This window comes from Equus caballus, chromosome 5 (genome assembly GCF_041296265.1).
Source record: "Equus caballus isolate H_3958 breed thoroughbred chromosome 5, TB-T2T, whole genome shotgun sequence".
Taxonomy (NCBI): Eukaryota; Metazoa; Chordata; class Mammalia; order Perissodactyla; family Equidae; genus Equus; species Equus caballus.
This window is the reverse complement of record NC_091688.1, coordinates 6,249,708-6,266,930: the sequence shown is the minus strand read 5'-3', so window position 1 is coordinate 6,266,930 and position 17,223 is coordinate 6,249,708. Positions and strand designations below refer to the sequence as shown.

The 17,223-nt window shown below is 37.0% G+C and overlaps 1 protein-coding gene across 8 annotated transcripts in view; it reads right to left on the bottom strand.

Annotated features, from left to right (window-relative positions):
- FIRRM (FIGNL1 interacting regulator of recombination and mitosis) overlaps window positions 1-17,223 on the bottom strand; it is a 39,251-nt gene that overhangs the window by 5,166 nt on the left and 16,862 nt on the right. For 2 of the 8 annotated variants that reach the window (XM_070266640.1, XM_070266642.1), the window contains 9 exons: window positions 14,721-14,869; window positions 14,313-14,442; window positions 13,009-13,195; window positions 12,108-12,190; window positions 11,737-11,788; window positions 10,342-10,431; window positions 4,969-5,154; window positions 3,055-3,177; window positions 1,581-1,676 (listed from right to left, as the gene is read on the bottom strand). In XM_070266640.1, coding sequence (XP_070122741.1) covers window positions 1,581-1,676; window positions 3,055-3,177; window positions 4,969-5,154; window positions 10,342-10,431; window positions 11,737-11,788; window positions 12,108-12,190; window positions 13,009-13,195; window positions 14,313-14,442; window positions 14,721-14,869 — 1,096 coding nt within the window. Of the gene's footprint in view, window positions 1-1,539; window positions 1,677-1,933; window positions 2,068-3,054; window positions 3,178-4,968; window positions 5,155-10,341; window positions 10,432-11,736; window positions 11,789-12,107; window positions 12,191-13,008; window positions 13,196-14,312; window positions 14,443-14,720; window positions 14,870-17,223 lie in introns of those variants that run through there. The other 6 variants (XR_011438462.1, XR_011438461.1, XM_070266641.1 and 3 more) reach the window with 6 other exon arrangements.

Genomic DNA, 17,223 nt, shown 5'->3' with positions numbered 1-17,223 from the left:
TAGGTGTGTGGGGAGGGGAACAAAACAAAACCCAGTATAGACGAACACTCCATAAAACCGAAACTCCACGGGTGAAATTTGAATAAAACTATCTAACAACTGAGTCAATTATTAAGAGCAGTCATCCTAACAACCATTGTAAAAAAAAAAAAAAAAAAGTGCTCTTCTTTCAAATCTTTAAAAATCACATTTTAAATTCTAGTTGAGAATAGTTCATTACTTTAGAGCAGGTTTGCACAGACTTTCTGTAAAGGGCCAGAGGGTAACATTTTAGGCTTTAGGCTTTGGAGGCAACATGTTCCCTCTTGCATTTTTTCTTCTACAAACCTTTAAACATTGTAAAAGTCATCCTTAGCTCTTGTGCTGGAAACAGGAGAACAGAATCTCGCCAGGAGGCCCTAGTTTGCTGACCCCTGATTTAAAGGAACACTGAGATAAAAGTCTTCTGTAAAGGAAGCAAGGCCTAAATGAACAATTTACTTACACTGAATTTTTACAACTTTAGTTATTTGGGTTTTTTAAAGGTAGGTACAATTATATAAAAGTTATCAGTAGTTAATTTTTCAAAAAAGAAATAGAACCTTCAGAATCAACAAAATTGAGTCAATTATTCTACCATATTCTCGTTCTATATAATTTAGTAATCCATGTTACACATACAGTAATTTAAAAATATACCTAATTAGTAAATGTCTGTTAATGCTGAGTTCTTCATGTACACAACCACTAACCAGAACGACTAAACACAAAGCATTACAAGTCTCACTTCCCCCCATCTACTGTGACAGGGTATTAGTTCTTCCGTCACCCTCAACAGGAAGAGTTAGTTTTACCTCGTAACAGTTTCTGTTTCTGTTTTTTATGTGAGTGTAAGTTTAAGTCAACTCTTGATTTGGGGATCAATTCTGTCCAGTATGGACTCATTCCAAAGCCTCTCAACCACTTCAGAGAAGATGAAGGCCTTTCCCCTTTTCTCTCTGCATTGGCTCAGAACCTCCAAAGGCGGGGTGTAACTGAGGCAACACCACAAGGATTCCCCCAGACAGCGACCCCAGTTCTGCCTGTTCCAGCCATGCAAGCTGGGGCCAGAGAGAAAATTCAGTAGTGCTCTTCCTTCAAAATCATTGTATTTCTTCAAAGAAACAATGAGGATGATCCGGCAGTCGATGCTGGTTTTACTCCACACTCCCACAGCTGCTGAAACGCCTTTGAAAATGCTGTGAATGCAGGGCTCACACATGAACTATGACTCCTAACCCCAGGGATTCTTCTTGGGCAGTTAACAGCAATAACAAAAACTTTCGACTATTCAGTATCAGGGAGATAGGATAAGAACCGACGGAGGCTGAATTGACAGTCCAGTGTAACCAACAATACTACAAAAAAGAAAGAGGAGCACTGAGGAAACATCCCTGGACAAGCGATTCTGTGACGTTTACATTCAGTTCAACAGGAAAGGAGAGACAAGGAAACCAGGCAACAAATCATTAAAAACGACTGTTTCTAGAAAGTTACTTTAAGTCATACCAGTTTAACAAGGTCCTCAGCAAACCAAGGATCAACTTTCTCCATGTTCTTACCTGACATATCAGCTGGGGATCTAGAGTTTGAATGAAAAATCCCAACAGTGGAAGTAAAAGGTTGAATGTCTGTTGAACATAAGGTTGACCTGTCACCTTAAATAAGAAACACAAAATGATTTTGGTGAAAATGTGCAATTACATGAGAACAGCAACTTTTTAACAAGTATTTGTTATATACCAGGCAGTATGCTAAGTGCTTCTATTTATTACCTCACTAATACCTTACAACTCTGAGATAGATATTATTACCTTCACTTTACTAATAAGAAAAAGGGGCAGAGAGATTAAATAATTTGTTCAAGATCACATGGCTAGGAAAAAGCAGAACCATGATTCAGACCCAGATTTACCTTGGGTGGGGATCTAATTCTTTTGTCTGTCACTGAAAAGCTTGTACATTCCTTAGTCTTCTTAAAATTCCACTTCTCTTCTCCATAAACGTTTCTGTCATGATATTGTAAGCTGTATCACCAGTAGAGAGATCCTCAATGAACATTTATTAAACGATTTGTGAGGATCAGGGAAAAGAACTTGTTGAAGTCAAAATACTGTAGTAGGGAGGGAAATCTGACCATCCATAAACTTTAATGACAAAACATCTGCAAAACCATTTCTATTATTTCCCAAAGCGTGAATGTTGGCTTCAGCTTCCACTGGCTGGGACAATCAGAGGTCATACATTTATTTCTACTTAGTGAAAGAAAACAAACATCATATTTAGACTTTTGGGGGGGGGTGGGGAAGATTGGTCCTGAGCTAACATATATTGCCAATCTTGCTCTTTTTACTTGAAGAAGATTGTCCCTGAGCTAAGATCTGTGCCAATCTTCCCCTATTTTGCATACAGGATGCCGCCACAGCTTGGCTTCATGAGTGGTGTGTAGGTCCATGTCTGGGATCCAAACACGCAAACCCTGGGCCACTGAAGCAGAGCACATGAACTTAACCACTAGACCATGGGGCCAGCCTCATCATAGTTAGATTTTTAAACTACAATAATCTGTGGAAGACGTATCATTTTAATTGTAACCCAATCATCACTTGGCTTTTTGGCTTTTCTAGGGAAGAGGAATACAAATTAGCCATATCTATCCACTCGCCCCTCCCACCTTTAAGCCGGATCAGTCTCCATTGCCCAAAAGATTTTATAAAAGACCCTAGAATCACAGAAACAGGCTACACTAACCCAAAAGAGAAGACAAACAATAGGGGAAGAGATTTTTTTTTAAATAGGGTCCAACTGTTCATGAAAATAATTAGCTGGACTGTCACTGTCACTTTACTAGGTTCTAGTTTTACTAATTCCACCACACTCTTAAAAAGAACTGGCTGACAGAGAAGGTTCTAATCACAAGTTCTGCCAAGCACCTAAACAAATGAGCTACGTTTTACTCTACAGGGACATTTCAGTACTACTCTCTTTCTGCAATATTTTATGTTCTTCAGGGAAATGATCAGTTGCTTTCCTTACCAGTTTAACGTTTAAAAAACTCCAAAGCTGACTCCCAACTTCCACAACTGCAGTTTGTTGTCCAATATCCAGAGCTTCAGTAGCAGACTGACAAACAGCAAGCAAAGCAGAGAGCACCGTGTTCTGAGGGGAGACGGGGCAAGGCCCTGCGTTTAGACCCCAGCCTAAAGGAGCTGGGGCCTACTCCTCAGCGAAACCCACGGAGGACTCTATTCCTAAGACTCAGAGCCATCTCTTCAGCTATCTCTTTAATACAAGTATATTTTATTAAAATGACCTTTCCTTATACTCAGAAACATTTGCTTCATTTTTCTAAATAAACCTTTTTCCTTTTAGGTTGAAAATTTAATAATGAAATGGAAACAGCATTGTATTTTAATAAATAGGTCTGATACAAATAGTATGATTGAACTAATTTATAATATTCACCAACCAAAAATTCTACCATTTTTTTCACATTATGCACCTAGCAATCTTTTTAAGTTACTAGATTTTTATTGTTGCTGTTGTTCCATAATTAAAGTTCCTCAGCAAACACTGCATTAAACAGGTGTATTTGCAATAAGCAAATACAGTACTTAAGACATACACAATCTAGAATTTGAAACTAAAAACAATCTTTTCTGGATTCTATATATCAAATCTCCCTCTCTGGTCAGGAATGGGGCTGGTTGGTGGTGGGAGTAAAGCGATGGCCATAGGAGAATGTAAAGATTGGCAACAATCCATTAGACTTCAACCACCACATAATTTTATGTAATTACCACACAGTTCTTTATTTAAGATTGACTTATTTCCTTTTACAAATAAACATGTTGAATGATCTGCTGAACTAAAGTTTTGGTCATAGAGCAAAGATTTATTCATTTTTGAAAAGAGGTGCTTTTATTTTACCTAATACAAAAGATTTTTTGTCTTTACTATAGAAATTAGTGCACAATAAATGCAAAACCAGAACAATTTAACCTACTCCTAACAAGGTATTTAATAGTTTTCCCAAAATAAAGGCACAGAAAAACTTATATTTCCTTTGGATATATGTAAACGTTTTAAATTATCTTGATGATCACGGTCAAGTGCCATTCTATAACAGAGTATTGGAACTTTTACACTCATATGGAAATGTATGCCCTGAGAACACCCTGAATTTAAAATTGCAAGTAGGCCCCCAACCCCTCGAATGCCCTGTCCCCATCCTTGCTTGACTTTTCTCCACTTATCACAAAGTGATATCTACATAAATGTATATTTATTACTTATTTCACTGTCCACAGCTCAGCTAGAATGCAAGGCCAGGAGAGGAGGCATTTCTGTTTGTTTTGTTCACTGATATACCCCCAATGCCTAGCACAGAGCTTGGCACATGAGAGCACTCAAAATACCTTTGCTGAATGAATGAGCAAATGAACGAGCAAATGAACGCTAAACTGGAAAATTCAACTACATGTACTATATTCAGTCAATACATTTTAAAAACCATTTTTTACTTCTTACAGACGAATTTCTTTTTTATCTTATTATTTTAAAAGGAAGCATTCTAAACAGAAAGGTACATAAAGGGTCAGAGTAGGTCTATATAAAATGAGGGTTATATCCCGTCAAATAAAAGAATCATGTCTGCCTAATCCAGAGATGTGGCAGAAAAAGACTACAAATGAAGTTTTTCATAATGTTTCATGTTGTTCTGATGTGTTTTGAGTTACAACCACCTCCCCCAATATAATTTACATCCATCAAGATAATGGTAAGTTTCTCACAGACCCTTTTATAAGGTAGAAATCTGAAAACCTTGCTGGGTTCTAACCCGAGGGCAGAGACTATGTCCATCTTATTAACAACCCATCCCCAGGACCTAAAACAGTGCTCTATAAACAGCTACCGAATGACTCAGATCAATCAAAATGGTGATCTTACCAGAGACTCCAGTTCTCCCAGAGTGCGCGTGCCACGCAGCCACTTCTTACACTGTGCCGTGCCCACCCCGGAGACCTCATGTGCAGTTTGTTTCCTTAGCTCAGCAGGTAATGCCTGGAAGGAAATACATTGCCACAGGGGCAGATTTTCTGCTTCTTTAGGGGGAAATTTTTGGATAAACTCCACCTGAAATAAATTGTTAGAGAAACAAGAGTAACAAACATGAGACAGTCTGATGAACAGATGCACAGAAGCTAAGTACTAGCTTCCATATTTAGTATTTTTAAAAAGTCTTTAATTGAATAGTAATCTCACAAGGTACCAGATCAAGGTGACTTAAATGAACACACATTATTTTTGTTGTTGTTGTATTTGTTTCCAAAATGGCAAACACAGTTTAAGTAGAACGCAATATTAATGCACTATGAAGTGTTAAATAATGTATTTCATTATTAGTCATCTCAGCTATTTTATCATATCCCTACCCAATAAATCTATTATTTTCCTAAGAACTTGTGTCCTCATCACCTTGCAAAGTCAAAAGTAATATTCCAAAATATGCCAACTAGACTGATTCAGCCAACCTTTGTGGCCTGCTGTTATCTCAGCCGACTGCAGCTGAGGATTTAAAGAAGCAAAGGCTGTTAAGTTCAGCTCTCCAGTGGGCTAGTTGGCTCTGCTCTCCTTCAGACAGCATACAAAATTCATTTCACAAATGAGCCACCAGTCCAGAACAGTGTGGTTGGCAAATGCATTCTACCACTGAGATAACAATTCAAAGTGTGTGCCAGGTTACCAGAAAGACAGTTCTGTTTTGTCAAAATGAAGTGTCAACAGACTAGATAAAAATGGAAAAGAAAAGTTCTAAACAGTTAAAAGCTTAAATTAGTTTCTGGTGGAAAAACAGCAAAATGAATGGTACACTTAATTACTAAATTAAGCATAACCCAGCTAAAAGTCTATTAATGTAATTTTTTAAGAAGAATTCAATTTATGATATCCAAAATGTACTTATTGAATGAAAAGTTTTCCTACATCAAAAATGAAAAAAAACCCCATGCTATTAAATTTGACAGAGAAACTTTCCTGTTACATACTATATTTTTATTTGAATTTTATTTTGTTTGCAGAAAATATTTAGCTGTCAAAACAAGGGAGAAATCATGTGCCTATCTTTTGCGACAGCTGCTAAAGCCAGAAAAATGGATCCCTCGAGGAGCTGTGTGTCACAAGCAGCCGCTATAGTCCCGAGACCAGACTGCATCAGGAAAGCCGAGAGAACTGCCCCAACTGATGACACCAGTTCAAACATGATCCTTCTTTACAATCAAGTCCAGTGAGTGAATGAACTAGTTCCCCTCCCAAAATAGAAACCATAAATAACAATGCCTTGGAAAATATAAAAGGGTAAATGTTGCCAAAATTTATTACACAGAAAGACTGATTTATTTACTATTCTGAGTTTGAAAACCCTGGTCTCAACACAATTTTAAAGATTTAAAACTGCTAGTAATGACAATACTTTACAAAGAGTGAAGTATAAGGGAATAATTCATAGAGAATTACGACTTCCCCCCCTTAAAACTGAGAAGAGAGAAAAAACACACCAGTGGGCTTAAAACATAAATACATATAGTAATTTTTACTTTACACGAAAAGCACAAAAAAGCACAACTACCAGTGTGCTTTAAATCAGGCATATTAAACCCTTTCCCTTCAGTTAGGTAACCTCCTTGTACTTTTGCTTGTTTCTATAAAACAAGATTACTATTAATAGTTACACACTAAAAGAAATAACAGGATACTCAATAATTACTCTCCATATTGAAACAGAAAACGCATTTTACTCTCTCTATATATACTGGCATTTCCCTCAAAACTATCACTTAAAAAAGAAAGGTGTTTCTTTTTTTTAAGTAAAATATCACTGTACTGGGATTTAACTATTTTCATTTATGTTAATGCTGCACCACTGATAGAAAATCTGGGTTTTTATTTCAATATTTAAAAAGATACATCTTGGGACCAGCCCCGTGGCTAAGTTCATGCGCTCTGCTTTGGCGACCCGGGGTTTCACAGGTTCAAATCCTGGGCATGGACATGGCATTGCTCGTCAGGCCACGCTGAGGCGGCGTCCCACATGCCACAACTAGACAGACCCACAACTAAAAATACACAACTATGTACCAAGGGGCTTTGGGGAGAAAAAGGAAAAATAAAATCTTAAAAAAAAAAAAGATACATCTTAGGGCTGGCCCCACAGCCAAGTGGTTAAATTCGTGCGCTCCACTTCAGCGGCCCAGGGTTTCGCCAGTTTGGATCCTGGGCACAGACATGGCACCCACCGCTCATCAGGCCATACTGAGGCGGCGTCCCACATGCCACAACAAGAAGGACCCACAACTAAAAATATACAACTATGCACCAGGGGGTTTTGGGGAGAAAAAGGAAAAAATGAAAAATCTTAAAAAAAAGGGATACATCTTGTATGCAAATGAACTGAATAATTAATTCCGGGTTCACTACTTGCCCCTCCTTTTCTCCCTAGCCTGTGCTTTCTCACCTTTGCTACTGTCCCCACCTCCCTTCCACTGTCACTATTCTTCAGTTTGTATCTCAAAGGCCACCAGCTCCAAGAACTTCTCCATTCCTACCTGTTCCCACACCGTACCTCCCAGAAATGATCGTCTAAGCTATGAACACCCAACCAAACCCCATCTGTGCCTCAGTTTTGGCACTCATCACGTACCACCTTTTATTATGAGCATTTTTATAGATTTATAATTTCTACTAGGACTAGATGCCCTGACATAGTGCAGTGGTTTCCAAGTTTTTATTTTAAGCAACAAAACACTATTAAAAATTAATTTATGAGCAAGCTTTATAACACCTAAACAATAAAAGCAGATTTCCTATGGTTAAAGGGGTAAGGAGGCAACACCCCACAAACAGGGGAGGGTCCTGAAATTACCACATAAAGAACAGTTGAAAAAGAATACTGGAGCAGTGGGAAAAGCCTGGATTTTGGAGTAACAGATCTGGTCTGAATTCCAGCTCAGCTGTTTATCACAAGTAAGTTTGGGGAAGTTCTTTAATTTCCCTGAGTTAGTTTCTTTTTCTGTAAAATGGACATAATATCTATCCTACAAGGCTGATCTAAGGACTAAAAGAATTAAAGTGCCCAGTACAAAGCCCGGTCCATCTTAAAGTCTCAAAAAGTATCAGTTCCCTCCGTCCTTCAAGAGGAGGGATCATATCTTACAGGAAAAGGAAAAAGAGCTGAGCGTGGGAAAAGAACTAACACTTATCAGATGTTCACTTCGTGCAGATGCACATTCTGTATCTCCTCAAGTCTCCAACTGCCATCTGAGCACCAGTATCTCAATTTTAAGATTAACTAACTCTCTCAAGGACTCTCAGAACAGAGATTCAAATTCAGGTTTGTCCTTTAATTTTAAATTTTAGCACAGTAACTTGACCATAGCAGGAAATCAGTATTTGATAACTGAAGAAAAAAATTAAAAGTAACCCCTCATTTATCCATAATTTACATATCTGATAGCCTCAATTACTGGAAAAATGTAGAAAACTGAGAAATACATAAGACATCTTTAAACATAAACTAGCATTTATCTTCTTTCTTTATAACAAGGCTTCTAGACATTTTGAGCTAATTCATTCTGAGTTGTATTATTCTAAAAGTTAAAATTTCAGAACAACCTCAGGAAAAGGATAATTTTATTCCTATTTTATAAATGAGAAACTTGAGGTTACAAGGACTCTTTCCCTTCCCAGTCCCACTTCTTCAGGAAGGGCGTTCCAGTTAACAAGGCCTCTATGAAAAACAATGGACCAGGAACCAAGAGCAAGACCTCTGATGGGGAATAAAAGGTATTAAAATTCGAAGAGACCTAGAGCTGACAACTCTTTTGGAGTTTTGGAGGGAAGAACAGCAGCCCTCACATACTTTCTAGAGGGCTAACAGGTGGGCCCTGTGTGCTTCTGACCTGCAAGAAAGAGGGCTAGGTGGCTGGTGTGGTTCCTCTGGTGCCTGGCCAGCCTCTTTAGGACAGGAAAGCAGACACGGACTTGGGGAAAACACTCCAGTCAGAAATAACTCCCAGCGTTTACTGAGCAACCCTCTAAGCTTGGCACTACAAGTGTTGTCCTTACAGAATGTTTCCAAATAGTTACACATACCCACCACTTTGTAGACAGGGTAACTTATGTCCAGAAAGGATGACTTGCCCAAGGTCGTAGTAAGCCAGGATTCAAACGAAGGCCTGTAACCCCTTTCACTAACCTAGTGGTTCCTAATCTTGTATCCATGTTAGAATCATGCAGGAATTTAACAACAATAACAACAAAAACATATTACAGAACCTCACTTCATAGCCACCACTCCATACCCACTCCAGGAAGATGTATTTTTAAAAAAGGAGCTCCAGTGACCAGTCCCGGGGACTGCACTAGGCTCCACAGGTTCCTTTAATTAGAGAATCTCCTCTATCATGGCAGACTTTGTTTTCCTCACAGCAGCAAACAACTAAGGCTCATCATACTTTCAATTTTCCCCTAAAAGTTCAACTTATTTATGGTAAAAAAAAAAAAAAAAAAAAACTTTATTAAGAGCATGTCATATTCTAGCTCTTCAAAATAAGTTAAAAGGGGCAAAGAATAAAGAACCGTTTCATTTCAAGTATCTTAAACGTATGAAAACAAGGGGGAAGATATATTTCAGGAAGACAGAATTGGAATGATTATCTAAGCCTGCAGCAAAGTCATTGACCAAGACTCTCTCTCAGACCAAAGCTAAGTCAGGCTCTTCTAAGCCCTCTTTCTCAACTAGGCTTCGACCTTCCGCCATCCTTGCTGGGCCTGAATCATCCAGTTTTAGAAAGAATCCTGCTAAGTCAATTTAGAAAGAATCCCTCACTGTTGGTATCTGATCACTGTGGTCCGTGTTCAGCAAGAATCTTGTCAAGTCAGTTTAGCCAGAATCACCCCATACCCTTGATACTTCCTCTAAGCAATCTGTATCCATTGACCTACCCCTTGCTCCTTGACTATAAATCCCCACCAGTCTATACTGTATTCAGAATTGAGCCCAGTTCTACACTGAGGTCTCTTTTCCCCTCACAACAGTTTTGAATAAAATCTGTTTTTACCACTTTAACTACTATATAGCTCTGGTTTTTCTTTAATAACATCAAAATCTAAACCCATCTAAAAGCAGTAAGAAAAGCAATCAACATACTAAAAATTTATGCTCAGATCACATTAACATTTACATGTAGAATAAATCGAAGGACAAAAAAAGCCTTCAAAAGAGCCCGAATCCAATTCTCAGCAATTGCTGACAAAGATCCTTGCCTGTTGGGGTGGGGCCATGAAGAAGAACAGACGTCTGAACAGTATTGATAGGTTGGTGAGCTGATAACATTCTCCAGGGCAAGATTTTATCTGGGAAAAGACGAGAGAGAGAGGAGAGAGTGACTGACTTAAAACCATAGCTTTTACAAGCTTTTATATGCCAAAATATTAACAGCAGCTCTTTCCGGGAGGTAAGATTATAGGTGATTTTAACGTAATTTGAAGGTTTTCTTCATTTAATTTTTTTTCTTCCGTGAACCTAGATTACTTTTATAATGAGAAAACAATTTCGACATTATATTTAAAAACAACACTTTGGAATTTCTATGTCTAATTACTATTTTGATGATAAATTGATTTGTCAATCATTCTACTAAAAGACAATTCATGGAATGTTTTTAAGGTCTAAGTACAATAATGCAGAGGTGGTTATAGCTCAAGATTGGAGCTTCATCAAAAGATTTTATAAATTCAATTTTCTGGAAATCAATTCCTATCATAATGTACTAGGAGAGCTTTTACTTAAAGGAAAACTTTAATTTAAAGGAGACATAATACATATAACACAAAAATCACTCTATCTGTTTTGTGCAAGATGTGTTAAGGATTTAGTGAAGTGGGTAAGTGCTCCAGACCATTGGCCATGGAGACATAGATGTCAGCTGTTCAGGTTATTATACACCTCACTGGATTTAGTCTACAACATCCTTAAAAGGCAAACCAAGAAATACATAACACAATAAGAAGAAAGAAAAGACACATGTACTCATAAGATCTTCATCAAAGCCCAGGAACGAAAAACAAACAGGTCATGACCATCTTATATGGAACATATCAAACATCTCAGAATTTAAAAGCAAAAAAAGGTCAACATTGAAAAGATTAAAATAAATCATCATTAAATCACATTCTCTTTGTACCCTCTCATAAAGCATTACTTCTTTTCCCAAAAGGCATGGATCACTATCACATTTAGTCCCTCTCAAATCATCCTGACTGAAAGAGATACAACAATATAAGAGTCAGTTTGTCTGAGTCATAGTAAAGAGAGAGGGAGAAAAGAACTCCCTCTAGATGTCATCAACATTACAACTAGCTCTTTTCTTATTTTCTACTTTGTATTCAATTTTAAATTTATTCTCAATTAACAGTCTTTCTTTTCAGAAGAATAGTACTCTATAAAATTTTGAATATATGAGACAATTTCCCCAGTTTTACACTGTTTCTAGTACATGGCTCTCAATAGCATCAGCATTAATGCAGCAAAAAGAAACTGTCAAAACAATTTAGCTACCACACTATTTCTCCTTTCAATATTCACATTCTTTAAGATGATCATATCCTCAAAGGAACTGCACGGAAAGTGGATGTTTTAGGCCTTGTAATTCTACTCACCAGATGAGCCACGATGGTGACATGGTGTGCACAGAGTTCAGCAGACCCATATCTGTGATAGAAAGAGAAGGCAATCTTTATAAAATTATTCACAAAAGCAAAGAGAAGAACTTCCATAAAGCACTAAATATTCTAAACTGCAGTTATATACAAGACTACTTAAGCAACAGTTACCTATTGACTTGAACCAAAGAAAGGAAAGAGGGAACCCGGTTCCTAATTTAGTGCTATGATATGAAATCAAACTGTTTGGGGGGCTATTAAAAGATTATTGAGACAGAATGTTTCTATAAACTTAAAAGTATAAAATCATGTACTGTTAGTCACTACTATAAATCAATCCCAAAACCAAAAAAGTAAGTATGCTGTACCGAGCAACGAAGCACCACGCATCCACAGCTAGCAAAGAGGTGATCATACTGGCACTGAGCACAGCGTTCAAAAGAGCAGCATCCTAACGACAAAGATACCAGCATTGATGTTACATTGCTCAAAACAAAACCGGACACTATCACAGTCCAAATAATAACAGATCCTCAAGGGGAAAGCTCTACTTTCTAGTATCTGAAAGAACCTACACTACCATTCCCTCAACATTTATTGAGCACCTACTGTATATTAAGCATTGTGTTGGGCTATGGAGATTCAAAAGTGGTTTTAAATGTGGTAACTCAATCACTAGGATCCACAAAGATTCTCTAAGTAGCCTGAAATCTTTCAAACAATATATACAATATACATGCCTATACTTTTGCTTCTGCCTTTACCTATTCAAATACAGTATTAAATAGGTGCCAGATACTACTCATTGTATAATATCTTAAATGATCCTTATGTAAATTCTAAGAATTTTTTCCTAGAGTTTTCTCAACATCTTTTCTAATACAATCCCTTTTTTAAAAAAATCTACATTATACGATCTATAGGAGACTCGGTACTGCATACTATTATCTACTTCTTTTCTTTATGAAACTGAATTAAGCAAAATCCTACATATTTCTCCTCTTCTCACATTGTCTTTCCATACCTTTCCACTCAAAATGTTTCTCAAATACTTTAGCTAAATATTATATCTGAATACTATGGGACTCTAGGATTACCATTTTCTAGGATACAAATGAATTAAAGGGTAAAATATGCAAGCTGAAAGAATGACATTTAAAAAGAATATACATTAACTATTCCCACACTTTCTTCTGTATATGAATCACAATTTCAATTAAAAGAAGGCAAATGTGTAATCTCACTTAGCCCAGCAAGTAACAAACTTACCAATTCGGGAAACAGTGAGGGATGAAAGGAAGCAATAAATGCACACAGATGAACACAGACATGCTGATACAAGGTGATGGCGCCCTCGGCTTGCCCTTGACTCCTTACTCCCTGTAAATGAACGGGCAGAGAGAGCTCACCAGAACACTGCTCAAAACTGTAGAAAATGGCTCTGAGTAGAGATACTCTGCAGGGGAATTGAGAACATTGAACCTAACATTATTAACAGTTCATAATTAGCAGGTATAATAATGACACAGGGAGGGTTATTTTAACAAAGCAGAATGTCTGAAGAGGTATGTATCAACAACAGTTTCCAACATATGTGAATATGTATCCATATAAATAAAATACAGTCACTGTTAGAGAAATGCCTTAAAGGAGAAGAATTTTCCTGTACTTGTTCTTTTTAATCATCTACCAACTATTTATTTAGTACTGAACTATACAAAGACAAAATTCATCAAGGAACTTGAAATTTAAATAGCTAAATCACACAACATATATAAAATAGAAAATAGGTATTATAGTTCAGATAGGGAGGAGTCATTTTAAGATTGAAATGGATTAAGAAATATTCACAGAAGATTTAAATAACAAATTAAAAACAGGCAAAATATAAATAGGTAAAGAAGACAAAGCTTGAGTGAGACGGTAGAAAGGAATAACCAGTCTGAAGAAGCGAAGCGTGCATGTGGAAAACAAGGTAAAAGGCTGAGGAGCAAAAGCAGAAGGTGGCGAGAGAACAGGATGGGCTTTACATGCAAAGCTGAGGAGTCTGGACATTCCACTTTAGTTTTTGAGCAGGAGAACAGGAAGCAGAACTGGGCTTCAGGGAGACTAACCTGGTAGTGGTGCCCAGAATGGGCTAAAGGAAAGAGTGAAAGACTAAAGCATAGCAATAATGCAGGGAATAAGAAAGTAGAGCCTGGTGTTGGTAAGGAAGATGAATTCAAGTGAAATTTCCCAGGAGGTAACATATAGTATCTAGCTTTCTACTTAACAGAGCTCATTTGTAAATGTTACTAACCACATTTACTCTGTTACACTAAAATTCATAACACTGGCTACTAGACAGTACTTTCTAAAACAGTGAACAAAATTTAAATATTTTTAGCATCTGTTATGGATTTATATATATTTATCTATTTTTATAAAGCAGCGACATATATGAGGTCTACACAGTAACTATTAACTAGAACATGTGACATAAGAAAAAACTGAATTTCTAGATCATTCTGAACAGGAGGGCATTCTAAACCATCCATAATATGACTGGATATAAACAAGGCCACATACGCTACCTGGTCGTAGTTTCCGAGGCCTGGCTCTCTGTGCACCACAGGGTCTGCACGTCCTCAGGCTGAGCAGGCAGCTTATCCATGATAACAACGAGCAGTAGACATTGTGGGAACTGTAGTTCACATGGCAGCTCTCATAGGTAAAAAAAACAGATTAATTAAGTTACACCAAATTGGTAAAAACATACTCTAAATATTTTCAGCAGAAATCTGATTGTGATATATAAAGAAATCAGAGGCATAATTTTTTTAAATGAGAAATATGTTCCAAGAAAAAAAAGTAGAAAGAATTTTAAATAAAACTTTTAAAACTTAAAAAAAGAATGACTATGTAAGGGTAAAATAACCCTGCCTCTAACGTGTCATAATTAATAAGAGAGGATTTAACACTAAATCTCTTTTGAAACTTACCTAATCGACTGTCCAAAACCACTTGCACGAAAGGCTGGAATGTGAGAAGCTGAGTGATGAGGGGGTCCAGTGTGAGAAGGAAAGCACCCGCTATTTCCTCCTGCTGTGCTTTAGAAATCCTGACGGCATACAGGCTTGGAGGAAACTTGCTGCAAAGGGAGGGAAAAAATTCATTGATTAATAGCTTTCTTCTAATTTTAGGTAGAGGTAAGTACTGTAAACATGTTCTTCTAGCAGTGGAAATATATAAAAAAAGTATGATGCATTTTATAAAGTAAAATTCAAAGTACTGAATTGACATCATAACTGTATGAAGACCTCTGAACTAAATATTACTATAATTCTATAAAATTAAAAGTTTATAATCTTAGAGAAAAACTGAGTATACTACTGTTTTGATACATTTTAATACCATTTTGACAATGATATCCTTAATAAATACTGTAAAAATATGAATCTTAACTAGTAAAAACATATATAAAAAGATATTTCTGATAAATTCTAACATAATTACTTCTATTAAAAGTTGTTTTAAAATAGGTCGAATGTGGAACCTATTATGAGTTACTGCTCAGTTTCTCATAAGCAAGAGCTTTACAAGAATTGAATACTAACACTGAAGGAAGATGCAAAGACTTTCATGGGAAATGTCTCAGTAACTGGGGTTTAAACTAAACTTCAGTCAAAACCTATGTGAAATAAAATATGTATTCAATATTTTTTGCCATTTTTTTTTTAATTGTGGCAAACTTGACAGTACATGAAAAATCCCTGTCTAGAGGGGTAAAAGCATTTAAAAGGATGCACTTAAGATAAAGAGGTCTTTGTAATGTGATGAAGAAAGCACCAGTCTCTTATTAGTTTGACTTTGGTTCTTTCATTTGACCTCCCTGAGCCTCAGTTTCTTCACTTGTGACATTGATTCAGAGTTGTGAGGATTAAATTATAAGTAAGGTAAGACACAGAGTCATACACTGCGTAACGATGTTTCGGTCAATGATGGACCACATGTACGACAGTGGTCCCATAAGATTAGTAATATGTAGCCAGGTGTGTAGTAGTCTATACCATTTAGGCTTGTGTAAGGACACTCTATGATGTTTGCGCAACGAGAAAATCGCCTAATGACGCATTTCTCAGAACATATCCCCATCATTAAGTGATGCATGACTTATATAGAAATAAAATATATGTAATGATACTCCACAGACTTGAACTATTGCTACTGAGCATCAAAGAAAGTATTTGTTTTTCAATCAAAAGATGTATTTAAATTGATTTATTTGACAAATGTTTATTAAGTGCCTATGTATGTATCATGTGCCTTTCCAGGAGTGGGTGATATAGTAGTAAACAGAATATACAAAGCCACTGCCTTTATAGAGTGTATATTCTAATGAATGGGGCAGTTAACAAACAAGCGACCATGTAAATACATAATATAGTAGATGTTAATAAGTGCTATAGAGAAAAAATAAAACAAGGTAAGGTGGACAGGAAATTCTGTTGAATTGTTTGAAAATTGAGTCATTTGTGGGTTTGCGCAGAGAAGTCATGTATCTAATTTATGTTTTAGCACTCACTTTGGCTACTGTATGGAGAAAAGACTGGAGCAAAGCAAGAGTGGAAGCAAAGACAGTGGGTAGGATGCTCTTTCGCAAAAGTCCAGGCAAGAAAATAACAGTGGACAGGATCAGATGGTAGCAGTTCAGGTGGTAAGAAGTGGTTGGATTCTGTATATATATACTGAATATATATATTTATACTGAAGGTGATACTGACAAAATTTGCTAATGGACCAGATGTGGGAATGAGAGCAAGAGAAAAACACTGAAGACGACAGCAAGTCCTTTTGGCCTGATCAACATGAAGAACAAAGTTGCCACTTAAAAGGAAATGAGGAAGCTACAAGAGGAGCAGATTTTATAGGGGGTGGGGAAAGAAGGGGTAGGAATCAAGAGTTCAGTTTGGGTCAATTTAAGTGCAGATTTCCTGATTGGCAGTTAGACATTAAAGGGGAGAGATTAAATTTAAAGTCTTGAGATTAATTGACCACAGAGGGAGAAAAGGCTTGAAGATTGAGCGCTGGAGCACACCCAACTTAAAGAAGTGGGGAGAAGAGGAGGAACCTGCTGAGGAGGCTCAGAAGCAGCAGCCAGTGAGATCAGAAGAGAACCACGAGCGTGAGGTATCTTAGAAGCCAACAGAAGAGAGTTCAAAAGAAAGGGTAAAGCACTGCTGACAGGTTACATAAGATGAGGCCTAAAATTGACCACTGGATGCAGCAACATGGAGGTCATTGATGACCCTAACAAGAAATGTTTTGTTAAAGTGGTGGAACGGAACGTCTGAGTGGAATAGCTTCAAGAAAGAAAGTAGGGATAGTGATCTGGAAAACTTTTTCCAAGAGTTTTGTTGTAAACAGAGGCAGAGAAATGGGAAAGTGTTTGGAGGAGGATGTAGAGTTGAGAGATTTTGTTTTTTTTATATTCTTAAGATGGGA